Here is a 14576-nt window from a genome sequence, read left to right as displayed (position 1 = left end):
CCGCGCCTGCTAAGCTGGCATTGGCCAATCACCAAGGAAGAGGCAAAACGCAATGAGACGCGCTGGCCACAATATGAGACTGACAGAACCACTGGGCTGGGCTGGGCTTGCTGGTTTGGGATACCCGTCACCCGTACCGCTTCCCGCACCCGCACCGCTGCCGCGGACGTAGCGCGAATTACTAAGGTACTTCATTCCCGGCCGAGAGAGCGGGACGCATTTTCTTCCAACTCGACTTGGGGTGCACCTACGGATAAATCATCATTGATGAGACAAAACACATTTGGTTGAAATCCCCACGGAAGCCCATGGGAGAGCCACTTACTCTATCATCTGGGATGCCAAAAGCTCGACCGCTTCTTCGTCCATTCCTCAAAGGCGGTCAGTCATATCTGAAGCGGTCGGGACTTCTCTTGATGCAAGATCCTCAATAGCCTTGCTTGGGTCCTTGGGAGCGGTCTTCGACAAGCATCCGGGCAAGCGGGTCGTATTCCCTGTTCGGTCGACTACTGTGAGAAGGTAGAAGAGAGGACTGGATTATCCGTACAGGGCTCCTGTCTTGGTTGCCGGCAGCAGATCGAAAATGAGACGAGAACACGATCTGAAATGATGCGAAGCACGACCGACCATGCGTAACACAGACCACGACACGTAGTATTGTATTTGGGCATAATCAACAAGTGGAATGAGAAAAAAGACAACCGGACCACGGCTCCATCGCGGAACACGGAAGCGCTCCCGCGATCTTCGCCAAACGAGATGATATCGATGTCGTCGTCTCGACTCTCGATGCTGGTCGCACTGGTGTGCCCCTCGGTCCTCGAGCCCCTCCCCCTCCTTCCTCTCCTGAGTGAGGAGTCTCATCCCTTTCCGCCCCCCTATCCCTTTCCCTTTTTTTCTTATCTCCCCTTTCTGACTCAACATCGGAGAACTTGCTTTCTTTTCCCTTGGCCTTTTCGATTTTGGAAATTGATATGGTTTCCCGCTTTCTGATATGGATGAGAAAATTTTTTCCATCTCTGCTCTGACTCTCCTTTCAAACCCATGCACAAATGGGTAGCTCGCTTGGTATTACGCACGTCCGGGTCCCTGGTGCGCTGAAATAGATATGCCCTGCAGAGGTCCATTATGAGTTTTCCTATGCTCTTGCAAGTAGAGGGACGACGGACGAAAACTGAGGCTGGTGCCAGCGCAACTGCGACCTTCCTCCCTCGGTTCCCTTTCCCTTCTCCAGCCTCCTTGCGAAGCTCAAGTGCGGCGCAGGCCGGTCCCTCTCCCTCAAGCTGGCACGATAATAAGGTGTTTTGTCCCTCGAACCTTTCCAGGTATCCGTCTCACCCGTTGTGTGGCGTGCCGACTCCCAAGTTACCTTATTTCACGGTTCACCACGTTGATAAAACCAAAAACGCCCCTCTCACCCCGCCGCCCCGGGCCTACGACCCCAAACGGTCCAGTCCCAGAACCATTGGGGGTGTATCATGGAAGTGCCGCAGTGTTCCTCGATCCCGTTCTCTTTTCCAAGCGAGTTACACAATTTTCTCCGTGCCTTCCATGACTGGGTCCATTGCTTCCATTGCAAATCTCCTGTCATTACGGATCTGTCACTCGGCCTGTCCATGTCACCAACCCGCCGCCCGAAGTCTAGGGAAAACGATCAACGCTCCACTGCGATTATCAGTTAGATATTATGATATTACCATGTCAAATCTGGTGCGGATAACCGTACGTAGCACGTATAACTCCCTCGGAATCCGCTCTGGCCCTGTCAGCCTCGTTGATTTCTCGGCTTTCTCATTCGCATCCCTGGCGCCATAAATCTGCCTTCACGCACATCCCCCTCTCCCTCAAAGATGTCCAACTTGATTCACGACCACCGCGCCCCTCCCCCTCTCTGAACCACCGATTATGGCCCAGAATTCGCTGTCACGCATCCGGATGTGCTACGGGTGCTCATCCTAGACCTTGCAAGCCCATCGCTCGCTCGCTCGCTTGCACTTACAATTCACCGTCACCGCCCTCAGCACCCCCCCGTCGATGTCGTGAACTGGCGCTTCCAGGGCCCATGAACTGCAGGGACAAAAGCGCGGAATCAACTGGGTCCCTATCCAGTAAGTACAGAGCCCTGGAGGGGCATCGCATCGCTTGTTGAGCACCAACGATGCGGTGAGTCCTTGTAAGCGCGTCTTTCACCTTGTCGGTCTCGAACGACGAAATGTCGGAGTGGGTACATGAAAAGGCGGACAGAAGTTGAATTTCAGGGGTCAGAGCAGAAAGGGCAAGTCCTGTCATATCGGTGGGGAGCCAACTGTCAACTTACGCTTCAACTGCTGGGTCGCAGCAGGAAAGTGGATATCCCCTCTTCCACTCTTTTTTATGCTCACAATATCACCCCCTTCACAGCGGCCTCCATGATGCCGCAAGTCAACGCCGTGTCGAGGCACGCCAGATAAGCCTTCATAGACGTGCTGCTGGCTCGATCAACGAACCCAGAAGCAATGGCCTCACCGACAAATTCCTTGCCCAACGCATTGACGTGTCTTCTACGAACATGCGGCTTGGGAATCTAGAACCTAGATACCTACGGAATACACAGCAGACACCATACGGGACACAACTGCCCCTCGATGATTCAGCAGCCAGCTCCATCTCCAGACACCGCTCAACGAGGCTTACCTGCACCCCAGTCCGGCACGCCGTTCAACATCTGCAATAGTCCCTCTCTTGCAATATATGGGCCCTCGAATCCAACTTAACCCAAGCCATGTCCCCCACCATCTACCTGGCAATCTAGGAACCCTACGAGCGGACGCCGGAAGGGGACCCAGAATCAGAAGTGGCTCAGGCCAAGAAAAGGAAACCAGGAGAGAAATATGTCTCCAGGATCCATTCCAACCCGGGCTTTCGGTGCCCTTCATTTGAAGCTTCGGCATACATTGGACAAGGCTTGCCAAGCCAGAACAAAAAATGACCGGGATGGCTGAGTCGGGAATCTCTCCTTCATCGACCCCTCGCCGTCTACAAAGTTATAAGCTGTCAGCCTATCCGTACACAGTGGAAGTTTTCATCTGATGTTAACAAAGCGCTGCGATTGTGGCAACCCGTCAACGGAAATCGTGCGGAAACGCTCCTCTTAGGGCAATTCCAGCGCACGATTGCTCTTCGACTTTTTCCTCCTCTGGGCCCCGATCCCTAATTAGGGACGAGGAAATAGCTGAGGAGATATTGGTTGAAAAGTGAAGAGGGGGGGACAATAGGAAGAAAGCGAGAAAGTTTAGAAACCCTTTAGGATAGCGGGGCACTAGGCACAGCTAAAATGGAGGCGCCTCCACGTCTGGGCACGGAGGAGTCAGAGCCACCACGCCGCGGCACGGTTCCGGTCGACCGGTTCCCCGTTGGCAGTGCGGCGTGCCTGTTTGCGCTCCGCGTGTGCTAGGATGGCTATTGGAACGGTTGTAGTGGAGTGGGTGGGCTTGTCTAATTAACAGCAAGCTCAAGGGTTGCTTCAGAACTTCTAGACACTTTGAAGGCTGGCTCCTCCGGCATCCGCTGGTCCCGGGTACCCCTTTGGACCTCCTTCTGGCTCTTGGCACCTTACCCTTCCCTGGCCCCTTGCTCCCATGGTGGTGAGGCGATCGGAATTAAGGCGAGCAGACACAGAGGTCTCGCACTTGAAAAGTGCAGCGGGCCAAGAGTGGGAGGAAACATGTTGTGTGGAGGGGAAATGCTGGTACCACGGCTTTCTCACTTAATTCATAATTGCGATGCACTGCTGATAGTGTGCTCACGACAGAGAACGAGCACTGAGCAGATCAGCAACTTGTGGCGGGAGGCTGAAGACGACTGGCAGCTCACCCCTGACGATCACCGAGCCGACTGTTAGGTCCGGATTCCCTGCTTGAGTCCCGATAGGGCGTGGCCATCGCACCTCTGCAAGGTAGTCACAGACTCATAGGTCGCCTAATGAGTATTCAGAGGCCGAGGTGGGATCGGCGTCAGTGTCCAAGGCCCCGGAACGTGAACGAATCACGACCTGAAACCGCTCTTTCTAGGTCACTGTCCCTCTGGCAAAAGCACTAGAACCGCCAGGTGCATTGCAGCTAGTGACTACTGCGTCAGTATTGGATGCCTTTTAATGTTTCGTTTTCAGCCCACTCTTGCAATGCGTCTCCTTAGAATTTCTGACATCGTCCCGAACTGCAATACACAAGGAGAGACTTGTGAACGATGGCGGACCCTTTTTCTTCTTCCTCACGGAGCGCCCCGCACCGTAACCCATCTGCCAACCCGTGGATAGGGCCATTTGTTCAACTTCACAGCAAGACTCTCGGGCCCATTCTGTAACCCTTCGCAGACAAACAGCGCGGGTGTGTGTTAGATGGGCTCCCACGTATCTCGACGACCAGATGCCTGCCCTGCCTCGGTGTAAGGTACAGTACGGCCGCCCCTAGTTGCTATAACGACGGAGCAACAGCATCTAACCGAAGCACAGCGACCTTTCCCCCGATTTAGACTCGGAGCGTCAATGATGCCGAAACACACCTCTAGGTGAAGGCCAGCCCTCCAGGCTCCTGGTAAAGATGGGCGATTGGCATTGAACCGGATGGAATCGACGGGTAATTCGGCCGCTGAGACGTGGCCGGGCGCAGCGCCAAAGGCCAGGGGAATCACTCACTTACAGGCTATACGGGCGCCGTCATGAGGCATGCCGTCCACCGGCAAAGGCCAGGTAAAGTACAATGTCCAAGCCCACCCCTTGGAAAGCATCTCGGTTCCAATACACTCTGTGGGTTGTCCGGGCCGTCGTGACCGGACGGGGAATGAACGAGGGCGAATGGGGGATGATCCGGTTTACACTTCACCGGAGTACGCACAACGGCATTGTCTTACACCCGGTCGGAAACGGGTAGTCGATGAGCCGTCTGCCTTGCAGACGGATGGTGAACCCAGGCCATCTTTTAACTTCGGACGAAGAGTGAGTGCAGCTAATTGCGTCGAGACGGGCAACTGGCATTGCTGCCGAGGAAGTCGGGATGAGGTCGGATTGTATTGATTGAGGCGGCGCCTGGATTTAACCGTCCTTGGCCTCGACTCTCGATGCAGCAGCTAGGCAAGCCATGGTAAACACTTCGGATACAATAGATAGTGACCATCATTACGTACCATAGGCAGCGAGCGTATATGTCACTATACCAGGAGGGAGGGACGTGGCGTCTGAGAGCTATCAACGATTCCTCGGGCCTAGCACAGTGTGAAGACGGGCAAGGACTGGGGGAATTTATTAGGGAACCTACCTGCTGACACCTCTGTCTGCTTGCTGAGGAGGGAGGGGGCCTCGAGAGGTTCAGTACCACAAGGCGAGCTTGGGTGTATGGACGAAGCGCTGTTTGTCGTCCTTCAAACTTAAAGGCAAACGGGGCACAGTGCGAGTGGATGAGGTGAAAGTTGAAAAGCCGGCGGGGTCCACTTGCCTTTCCGTCGGGTTCCTAAGTCCTGAGAGGTGCCTAGGTAGGTAGGTACCTTGGTACCTTAGTCATGGAGGCTTATGCCCGGGCTCCACATCGGTGTATGGTGGCCCCTGCACCTTTCACGTTCTCACCTGCCGACCGCACAGCGTCCTAGCTCCAGGCAAGGAAGGTAGGTAAAGTAATGACTGCAATGTCTGATGGGTTGCCTTGCGGATTATGGATGTTTGCAATATGATTGCCTACGTTCCGTTCCGTATGTGCGGAGGACTCAATGAAACTTGCCTTGAGCAATTGATTGTCATTGTCGAGGACGTAGCTTGCGACGTAGAGCAGTCAACCAAACGAAAACTCGGCCTTAATCAAAACATGGTTTTGGGAAGAAACACAGACGTCAACGAAGATCCCCAACAGCTCGAGGACACCCCTAAATGCCAAACACGCGTCCCGGGCTTACCTTACCTACTCGACCAAAGTGCCCTGCCTATCACGACGCTACAGGTCCCCTGCTGTGCCTCAACCCGCGCTGTCCTTCACTTCACGTTGTGCTTCCTCGAATGGGAGCGGGAGGGGGAGAGGCTGCTGCCAACCTGGCCAATGAGGGTTCGAGAAGAACGATCAAGGGCCCGCCTTACCGAGACGGACAAGCAGGATCCTGGGAAAAGCACGAGGGAAAGAGACAAGACGGGACGGGAGCCAGGCCAGCGAGCTTACCTAAGGGACCAGCAAACCTGAGGGAGGTCCCAACTCCGTCCCCTTCCTCCAATCCTTCAGTCCTATTGAGTACCCACGGGCTGTTAAGCTTCCACCGTCGAGGTACCGCCGGCATCCAACGCCCATCCCCCAGAGCGCCTTGGCCATGCCTTAGTTTTCGCCGGGCCATTAACCATTTGCAGGTATAGCAACCGCACCGTACTATCGCGCTCGATTAGGTGCCCTACCTACCGTGGGCCCTGGGGCCACCTTTGTCACCAGTCGAATCCCCTCGACTCTGCAATTCCGCAACCCACACAGCCTGCAGCCATTGACCACCACCACGAAAACGACTACGAGGTTGATAGACGCCTGTTTGCCATACCTTATTCAAGGACATCTATACACCCTCCCTTCAACGGTCACCGTGACGCTTGCAGGGGATTCAACACTGGTCGCCAACCAGCAAAGGTTGACCCTGAAGAAAGAGCGCGAGAGAGAGGCATTTACAGAGACGGTCTGATACACCCGCCGAGAGATCGCCTAGGCGACATTGGTCTTTCGGGGGCCTTCCCTCATCAGGCGATCCTCCTCCTCCTCATGCCCCCTCTCCCCTCCCGAGTCCCCTCCCGTCCCGACTGTCCAGCAGCATCAGCGCACACGACGCGAGAAAAATATCCGGCGAATGGTCGTTCACATCCCACACATTTCTACCCGCCGACTGATTCTTCTCATCTCATCTCACCAGTGAGCTCCTCGAGTCGCGACCTCTTACTTGAATTCTTTAACGCGACAACCGGCCCAACAACTGTCAGCGCCAGCGCCAGCGCCAGCGCCAACGACCGACCTCGTCGACACACGGCTGCGCCTGTTGCCAGACGAGACGAACGTCGCCCCCGCCCCCGCCCCGCCGCGCGCCCCCCCCGCCCGCCCCCTCGCCACGCCGCCGCGCGGCGCCCGGGCCGCGACCCACCCCCCCCCCCCCCCCCCCCCCCCCCCCCCCCCCCCCCCCCCCTTGCTCCAAACCTGCGACTCCTGGATTGTGGATTACTGCAACTCAACAGCCTGTCGCTTCCCTCCCATCTAGCTACGCTCTCTTCTGCTTTCTTCACGACTTCTCACGATTGACGATTCATCTTCCTCGCCGACGCCGCCAGAAAAGGTCCCAGCAACAACAGAGTAGACGTGCCCGGATCATGACTTGACCCTTTCCCCCTCCTTGGGTTATCAGCGCGACCGCCTCATCATGCTGATGACACAGACCGCAGTGCCGGCACTATTCCAGGGTCAGAATAACAATTACAATTCTCGCAAAAAGCCTTCGCGCGAAAACCTCAATCAGGACGCTACCAACTACTACCCTTCCCAACCGGCGTTGGACCAACCCAACGTCGGCCACGCCTTCTCACCCTATTCACAGGCCATCACCTCCTCGTCCATAATGAACGGTATTGCGGGCACTGCCCCGCCTGGTACCATGTACGTCCGAGCCTTGTACGATTACGAGGCCGACGACCGCACGAGTCTCAGTTTCCACGAAGGAGACGTTATTCAGGTTATAACACAGCTGGAAAGCGGATGGTGGGACGGCGTTATCAACGGTGTGCGCGGCTGGTTCCCAAGCAACTACTGTCAAATCGTAACGAGTCCCGACGAGATCCCTGAGCATGACCAGAACGGCGACCTTGACCATGTTGACGATGAGGAGGATAATCAGGAGGTCTACGACGAGCAGTTGGAAGAAGATGACGAGTCGGAGCTGGACGACTCCAGCGGCCTCCCGCTCGAAGGCACGGATCTCGGCGACAAATCAAGGGCCGACTTCTGGATCCCGCAAGCAACCCCAGATGGGCGCCTTTTCTACTATAATATGATGACGGGCGATCGAAGCATGGAATTGCCTTTGGAATCTCCAGTATCTACCAATGAGACAGGACCTCGTAACCGGATAAACGTCAATGTCCCCGAGAAGACACGGCCACCGCCAGAGATGATGGCCAGGGGTTTGACGCAAGACGAGGACGAAGACTCCGAAGCAAACTCCGTGTCCGAATTGGAGGGCGAGTCTCTGATGCTCGCATCCCGTGGGTCTTTGGTAAGAGCTCGTGCTGTAAAACCCGCAACGCCGTGGGTTGCTCTTTGCTGACCTGTGCATGTGCATGATAGCCTCGCAATCGTCGGTCTCGTAGCGAAATGCTTTCACCTTCCACTTCAATGGACTCCATGAACGGTGCCGCGCCTGTCGTCAGGCAAAAGGACGGCGCGTATCTGAACCCAAACTTGGCACCTAACGCCACCCCAATGATTGCATCGGCAACTTCGTTCACCAGCACGTCTTACAATACGCCGCCAACGAGTACCGTGCCTCGCTCGTTCTTCGACGATGGCTCAGCACCGCCATTGACCTGGACGCGCTTGGTTTCCAACATGCGCCGAGCTGTTGACCGTTATCGCGATGCCATCACAAGCGGCAATCGTTCCGAATATGTTGCGCGCGCAGAGGACATCTCCGACCACCTGAGGCTACTGCTTGCTGCTGGGTCCGGCACGACTGATAATCATTCTGGCCAGCCTTCCATTATCTCTACGAACAAGGCCCTTTATCCCCATTTCAGAGATATGATGTCAAAATTCTCGAAGCTCGTAATCTCATCTCATATCGCTGCTGCTGACTGGCCCAATGCCGAATCCGTACAGAAGTGTCTCCAAGAAGCGGATGGAGTACTGCTTGGCGTCTTCAGTTATGTCGAAATTGCACGTCAACAACGAGGAGAGGAGATTCCGCGCCTCTTCCCTGGTTTTGTCATTGAAAGTTCTACTGGCGGCAGCTGGCAGAACAACGGGCTGGGCACTCGCGATCCTATCACCGCAAACTTCTTGGAAGATGAGGAGGGCGTGGTCGAGCCTACGGCAATTTTAGACGGCAAGCAACTCGAAAGGTTGGACGAGCTCAAACGAATGCTTGTTTTCAGCATAAGAGAACTGGACAAGAATCTAGTTGTGGCGGACAAGATCACTTCACCTTTCAAGCACGAGGTTATTGGCAATAACGTTTGTTTAGCTGGAGGTAAAGTCTTGGAGACGTTCAAGCCTTGGATTGCACTCATCGAGTCTATCGACCTTTCATCGCTCGGAAACAGTTTCCAAACGCCTCAGTTGGCAGACTTCGCAGCCAACAAGCAAAGCCTATATGACAACATGTCAGATCTGCTGCTAGGTTGCCAGGCCGTGGCCGGGCCTTTGGCCGATGAATGGGCTGAGGTTCGAGGTGAGGCCCTCGAAAACCGACTGGATTATGTCCGACAGTGCGCCAAGGCCCTCGAGACAAATTCCTCACACATCGGCTTTTCGTTGCAGCTGTTGTCTGAACAGGTGCAAATTAACATCCAACAACAAGTCGATTCGAGGCAGAGGGAGGATGTTATGCAGCGCGAACAGCTCCGCCGGGGAGAAACTGCTTCGTACGACAGACCCCACCAGCGTACGGAATCACGAACCACTCCCTCGGCACCGCGACCCCCGATGATCACTTCGCAGTCCTTTACCGAGGGAGAGAGCACTGGGAACTTCCGAGGAGGCGATTACTCGAAAGTTAAGAAGATTTTGGGTGACGATCCCAACCCTCAGAGCAACATGCCTCCTGTTGATGACACGCCGGAGTTCCTTAAACTGGACCATGAGCCAGATCTTGCCTGGGACAACAAGCTGACGCCTCCCATCGTCAAGGGCGGTACCCTGGAGGCACTCGTTGAGCAACTGACACGACACGACAAGCTTGACTCGAACTTCAACAACACCTTCCTGCTTACATACAGGTCATTCACAACCGCTCAAGATCTTTTCAAACTGATTGTGAGCCGCTTTGGTATTCAGCCACCTGAAGGTCTGTCACAGTCGGATTTCGAAGCTTGGCGAGACAGGAAACAGAAACTTATTCGCTTCCGAGTCGTCAACATTCTGAAGAGTTGGTTCGATAACTTCTGGATGGAAGAGCACAATGAGGAATCAAAGCAGCTCATCCGAGATGTGTACACCTTTGCGAGGGACACCGTCAAGTCTACAGAAACACCAGGCTCTGCGCCACTGATGGCGGTCCTGGATCAACGGCTCAGTGGCCAGCAAGCTGGAGCTCGTCGGATGGTACAGACGCTCAACCAAAACACGCCGTCGCCCATCATGCCTAAGAACATGAAGAAACTCAAATTCTTGGATATCGATGTTACGGAGTTCGCTCGCCAGCTCACCATAATCGAATCGCGGTTGTACGGCAAGATCAAACCCACGGAATGCCTTAACAAGACATGGCAAAAGAAGGTGGGCGAAGGTGAACCTGAGCCGGCACCCAATGTCAAAGCTCTCATTCTGCACTCCAATCAAATGACGAATTGGGTGGCGGAGATGATCTTGGCACAGATGGATGTGAAGAAGCGTGTGATCGTAATCAAGCACTTTGTTTCTGTCGCAGACGTGAGTAGAAACTCGTTGCCAAGAATTGAGTCTCAAGCTAACAAATCGCAGAAATGCCGCAGTCTAAACAACTTTTCCACACTAACCTCTATTATTTCAGCTCTCGGCACAGCGCCGATTGCTCGCTTGAAGCGAACTTGGGACCAAGTACCGCAAAGAACTCAGGGTGTCTTGGAAACCATGAGAAAGCTCATGGCTAGCACAAAGAACTTTGGCGAGTACAGAGAGGCTCTCCATGTGGCGAATCCGCCATGTATCCCCTTCTTTGGTACGTAATTCTGCCTGATCTCGCTGCCTACGGAAGAACCGAAAATTCGATGCTGACAACCCCCACTTTTAGGTGTTTATCTCACCGACTTGACGTTCATCGAGGACGGAATTCCCTCCATTATCAAGAAGACTAACCTCATCAACTTTGCCAAGCGGGCAAAGACGGCGGAAGTGATCCGTGACATCCAACAGTACCAAGCTGTTGGTTACTCATTGCAGCCTGTCCCGGAGCTGCAGGATTACATAATAAGTAATATGCAAGCTGCTGGAGACGTGCATGAGATGTACGACAAGAGCTTGCAAGTGGAGCCACGCGAGCGCGAAGATGAAAAGATTGTGAGGTACGTAGCACTCAAAGACCAGACCGGGTCGTTAATCGGAGACATTGGCTTACCTTTACTAATTCTGATGCAGAGTCCTTGCTGAATCTGGCTTCCTATGATCGGCAATTATTGGAATGGAGAGGGCATCCTGTCGTGCGCCATTCTTGCAGGCAGCTCCAGCATGATTAAAGGCCTGCGACAGGTTTGGGCGCTGCGCACATCGAAGGGATCTTCGAGGTGCAAAAGATGTTCAGCAACAATATGAGCCTGAGCCCTGCGATGCGGTCCGCTGGGGTCGCGATGAGAATACAGAGCTTGGGTCACGTGCCAGCTGCGTATCGGGTGATCCCAACCTCAGGTTCAGAGCTTGCTTAATCCAGGAGTGCAGAGTAGATGGGTCTCCAACGTGGCACTCTAGCCGATGGATAACAAATCCGACGGAACGGGGCCGAATGGAGACACTCACTCCCTACATGCAGAAGAGGAGGAATAAAAGTCAGCTGCTGCTCTTCTGAGAAGGGGTAATCGACGCAGTGAGGTTGGACGAAATAACGACAGAGGCCTGGTTGGATCACTGCTGCTGAATAATAGTCGACAGGGTCACAACCCTACCAAACCAAGCGCGGTGTCAGAAAACCGCTTGACTCTGTTTTGGTCAATTCGCATGCGAGCCTGCAGGGAAATGAAAGACACGAGGCAACCGATGTTTGGGATGAAAGCCAGCCGAAAACGGAAAACGAAAAAAAGCTCGTACGGCATCAGGTGAACATGAACGAGACATGTTGGTATATGGTTTTTTGGGATGAATATCATGCTGGAAAAATTACTGGCATCAGATGTAGGCAGATGTAGGACCCGAGCGTGAGACTTCAGCCGGTGGGTTGATTTGCCATCCCAATGTTGGGCCGTGGCTTTTCATAATATCAAAGACTCTGAAAATCATGAATCGAGAGCTCTCTCCCCTTGTCAACGCATCCGCCTGTAGGTGTGCCAAAGCCAGACACGTTTTCGGAGGAGACACTCCAAAGTCTAGTCGAGGTCGGGTGTAGCGCTTCTATGGTAAACATCGGTAAGGATTTTTACGAAGCCATGCGAGCCACACTGGGTGTTCATTAGATAATACCTGGGGTAAAATCGAGGAAAATGAAATGAAGACTCAAAGGATGGTGAAGTGTGCGACTTTTGCCCAGTATCAGTTACGTGTTCCCTGGGCATGGCCGATTGTGAGAAAGCTATTTCATCGTCACCCTAAGATTAGTACTTCACGCACAATTGATATTTATGCTGAGGTTCACATGACTGGTAGTCGTACAAGGCATTAACTTTATCATTCAGTACTATAAGTCATTACAAACAGCCGTCATGATCATATTCCGGCGCTGTTGCTAGAAGTCGTTGTTGATACACAAATGAACATGGTTCTCGAAAAAATCATTGGCAAACACTACCATCCCCTAGTGACGATGGAGCTTGGCCTTGATCTTGTCCTTGAGGCTTTCCTTCTCTTTCTCCGCGCCAGGGCTGGAGCTGTGGGTTTGACCCTCACTGATCTTGTCACTGGCTTTGTCTCCGCCAGTCTTGGCGGACGCCTTGGCTGCAGCGTGAGCAGGGTCCTTCTCATCCAAGAGACCTACATAATTTGTCAGTTGACCATGATGTCATCACAGTTCCGGATGATACACTTACGATCTGCCTCGCGGCCAGCGCCAGGTTTCGTCGCGTCAAAGTCGCCGCCATCCGCAGCCAGTCCAGTAGCCTTTACAAGCTTCTCGCCTGTGCCCTCCTCGCCTTGGCTAGCATTGGGATCATCCTCCTTCTTCTCTTCAGCATCAGGCTTGGGCCCATCCTCTCCAATGAGACCGCCCTTGGCAGATCCCTCGACATTGCCTGCGTCACCCCCGCGCTCCCTGGCAACGGCTTCCAGAGGTCTCGGGCCAGGGCCGTCAAGCTTGTCTCCGCCGCTTGTGGGGCCGGACGCCTTGTTATCGACGTCCTGGCCCTTAGGTGCCGGGTCAGTAGCTGGGTCGCTGGGGGCGCGCGTCTCGGTCTTGCCTGCGGCGCTGTCGGCCGAGGGAACATCATCGGGCGAGGTGTGCTTCAGCTCGGGCTTGCCGATATCGTCCTTGTGCTCCGCAGACTCCTCTGTTGCCTTGTGCGTCGAGGCTTCTTCGGTAGCACGCGACCTGTCGGTCAGGCTGTGCTCGTTTCCAGTCCCAGTACCAGTCGTACCAGCTGCCGGGGTGCTTTGGTTTGGAGCAGTGGTGGTAGATGGCCCGGTAGTCGTGGTTGCAGTTGACGCGGTCGCCGAGTCAGAGGTTTGGGCATCTGCCACATTCGTCTTCTTCTCCTTATTCAAGGAATCTTTTACCTTTGAGTCAGCATCGATGGTGAGGGAATTGAGAGTCGCTTGTTCCACCATTCTCACATACCAATGTTGCCAGCGTCGTACGGTTCACCCTGGTTGGTGTTACCCTTGACACCAGAGACGGGCTCTTCGTTGGCTTCATTCGTCCCCCAGATGGCCTTGCTCGCCGCACCCGCGATGTTGTTGATGGTCTCCATATTGATCGGTTGGTGGTGTATATTTGTATGGTAGTCTGCGTATTCTGTGATTTGCGAAGTTGGGCGTTGCCAAGATATATGTAGTCCTTGGATGCCCGGGACAGTGTCAACGAATTTCGATTGTTTGCTTTCTAGATAAAAAAGGGAATTCTGGGAAGGCGGGATGAGACTGGACAAAGAGGTTTCTTATAAGGCAAGCGTGGCAGATCTTGGACAGCAGCCTGCAAGTCTGACGTCTTTAGGCCTCGACACCTCCCCGCCTGTCTCTGATACCAAATACATCACAATGTGAACCTGGACGGCCGGGGTGGGCGCGAAACGGATGGCCAGGTAATTACGGCAGAGGGGTACCCCCTCCCCGAGGCAAACGAGAACGTGGTCATGTATGTACCTGACGGGTACGACGGCTCCAGACAGAAGGAGACATATCTTGGCCCGAATTGTCCTACTATCCTAACTTGCTAGGCTCGCTAGCGGCACACGTATGCCTCACAGCCAATTATTTGCACAAGCGACGCGAGAGAAGGGGAGTGAGGGGTCTGACCAGGCTAATGCCATTGTTATCCAGGCATGTACATCCTAGCCGCCACACCTCATTCTATCGTTGCCGCACGTAAGAAGCGAGGAAGAAAGGTGGCTTGGACATGGCCGAAGCAAGGCAGGCACTGCAGGTTAGAAACAGATGCAAATGAGCTCATCCGCGACCTGGTATTGGTTGTCGGTAGCCCAGCACGAGATGCTAGACGAGATCACGTCAAAGCTGGCGCAAACGGACGAGTTGCGGTGGCTCCCGATGTGG

The 14576-nt window shown here is 54.2% G+C and overlaps 4 protein-coding genes across 4 annotated transcripts; 3 read left to right on the top strand and 1 right to left on the bottom strand.

Annotated features, from left to right (window-relative positions):
• Positions 1-1551: 1551 nt before the first annotated feature.
• On the top strand, positions 1552-1815 carry CORC01_04136 (uncharacterized protein; the record flags this gene model as incomplete). The annotated part of the gene is made up of 1 exon (XM_022615784.1): positions 1552-1815. One exon carries the CDS (start codon positions 1552-1554, stop codon positions 1813-1815), a length of 264 nt encoding a protein of 87 aa, XP_022477740.1.
• Positions 1816-5893: 4078 nt separating this feature from the next.
• CORC01_04135 (uncharacterized protein) lies at positions 5894-7283 on the top strand (the record flags this gene model as incomplete). Its single annotated transcript, XM_022615783.1, has 2 exons — positions 5894-6235; positions 6477-7283. 2 exons carry the CDS (start codon positions 5894-5896, stop codon positions 7281-7283), a joined length of 1149 nt encoding a protein of 382 aa, XP_022477739.1.
• Positions 7284-7401: 118 nt separating this feature from the next.
• Positions 7402-11334, top strand: CORC01_04134 (RasGEF domain-containing protein; the record flags this gene model as incomplete). The annotated part of the gene is made up of 5 exons (XM_022615782.1): positions 7402-8250; positions 8322-10622; positions 10674-10890; positions 10963-11233; positions 11307-11334. The coding sequence occupies 5 exons, from the start codon at positions 7402-7404 to the stop codon at positions 11332-11334; spliced, it is 3666 nt and encodes a 1221-aa protein (XP_022477738.1).
• A 1335-nt stretch (positions 11335-12669) lies between these two features.
• CORC01_04133 (uncharacterized protein) lies at positions 12670-13777 on the bottom strand (the record flags this gene model as incomplete). The annotated part of the gene is made up of 3 exons (XM_022615781.1): positions 12670-12845; positions 12902-13576; positions 13645-13777. The coding sequence occupies 3 exons, from the start codon at positions 13775-13777 to the stop codon at positions 12670-12672; spliced, it is 984 nt and encodes a 327-aa protein (XP_022477737.1).
• Between the last annotated feature and the right edge of the window lie 799 nt (positions 13778-14576).

The sequence above is a fragment of the Colletotrichum orchidophilum genome, assembly GCF_001831195.1.
Source record: "Colletotrichum orchidophilum strain IMI 309357 chromosome Unknown Scaffold_26.1, whole genome shotgun sequence".
NCBI classification, from domain to species: Eukaryota; Fungi; Ascomycota; class Sordariomycetes; order Glomerellales; family Glomerellaceae; genus Colletotrichum; species Colletotrichum orchidophilum.
The sequence above is the reverse complement of the archived record's forward strand: the minus strand, read 5'-3'. Positions and strand labels throughout refer to the sequence as shown.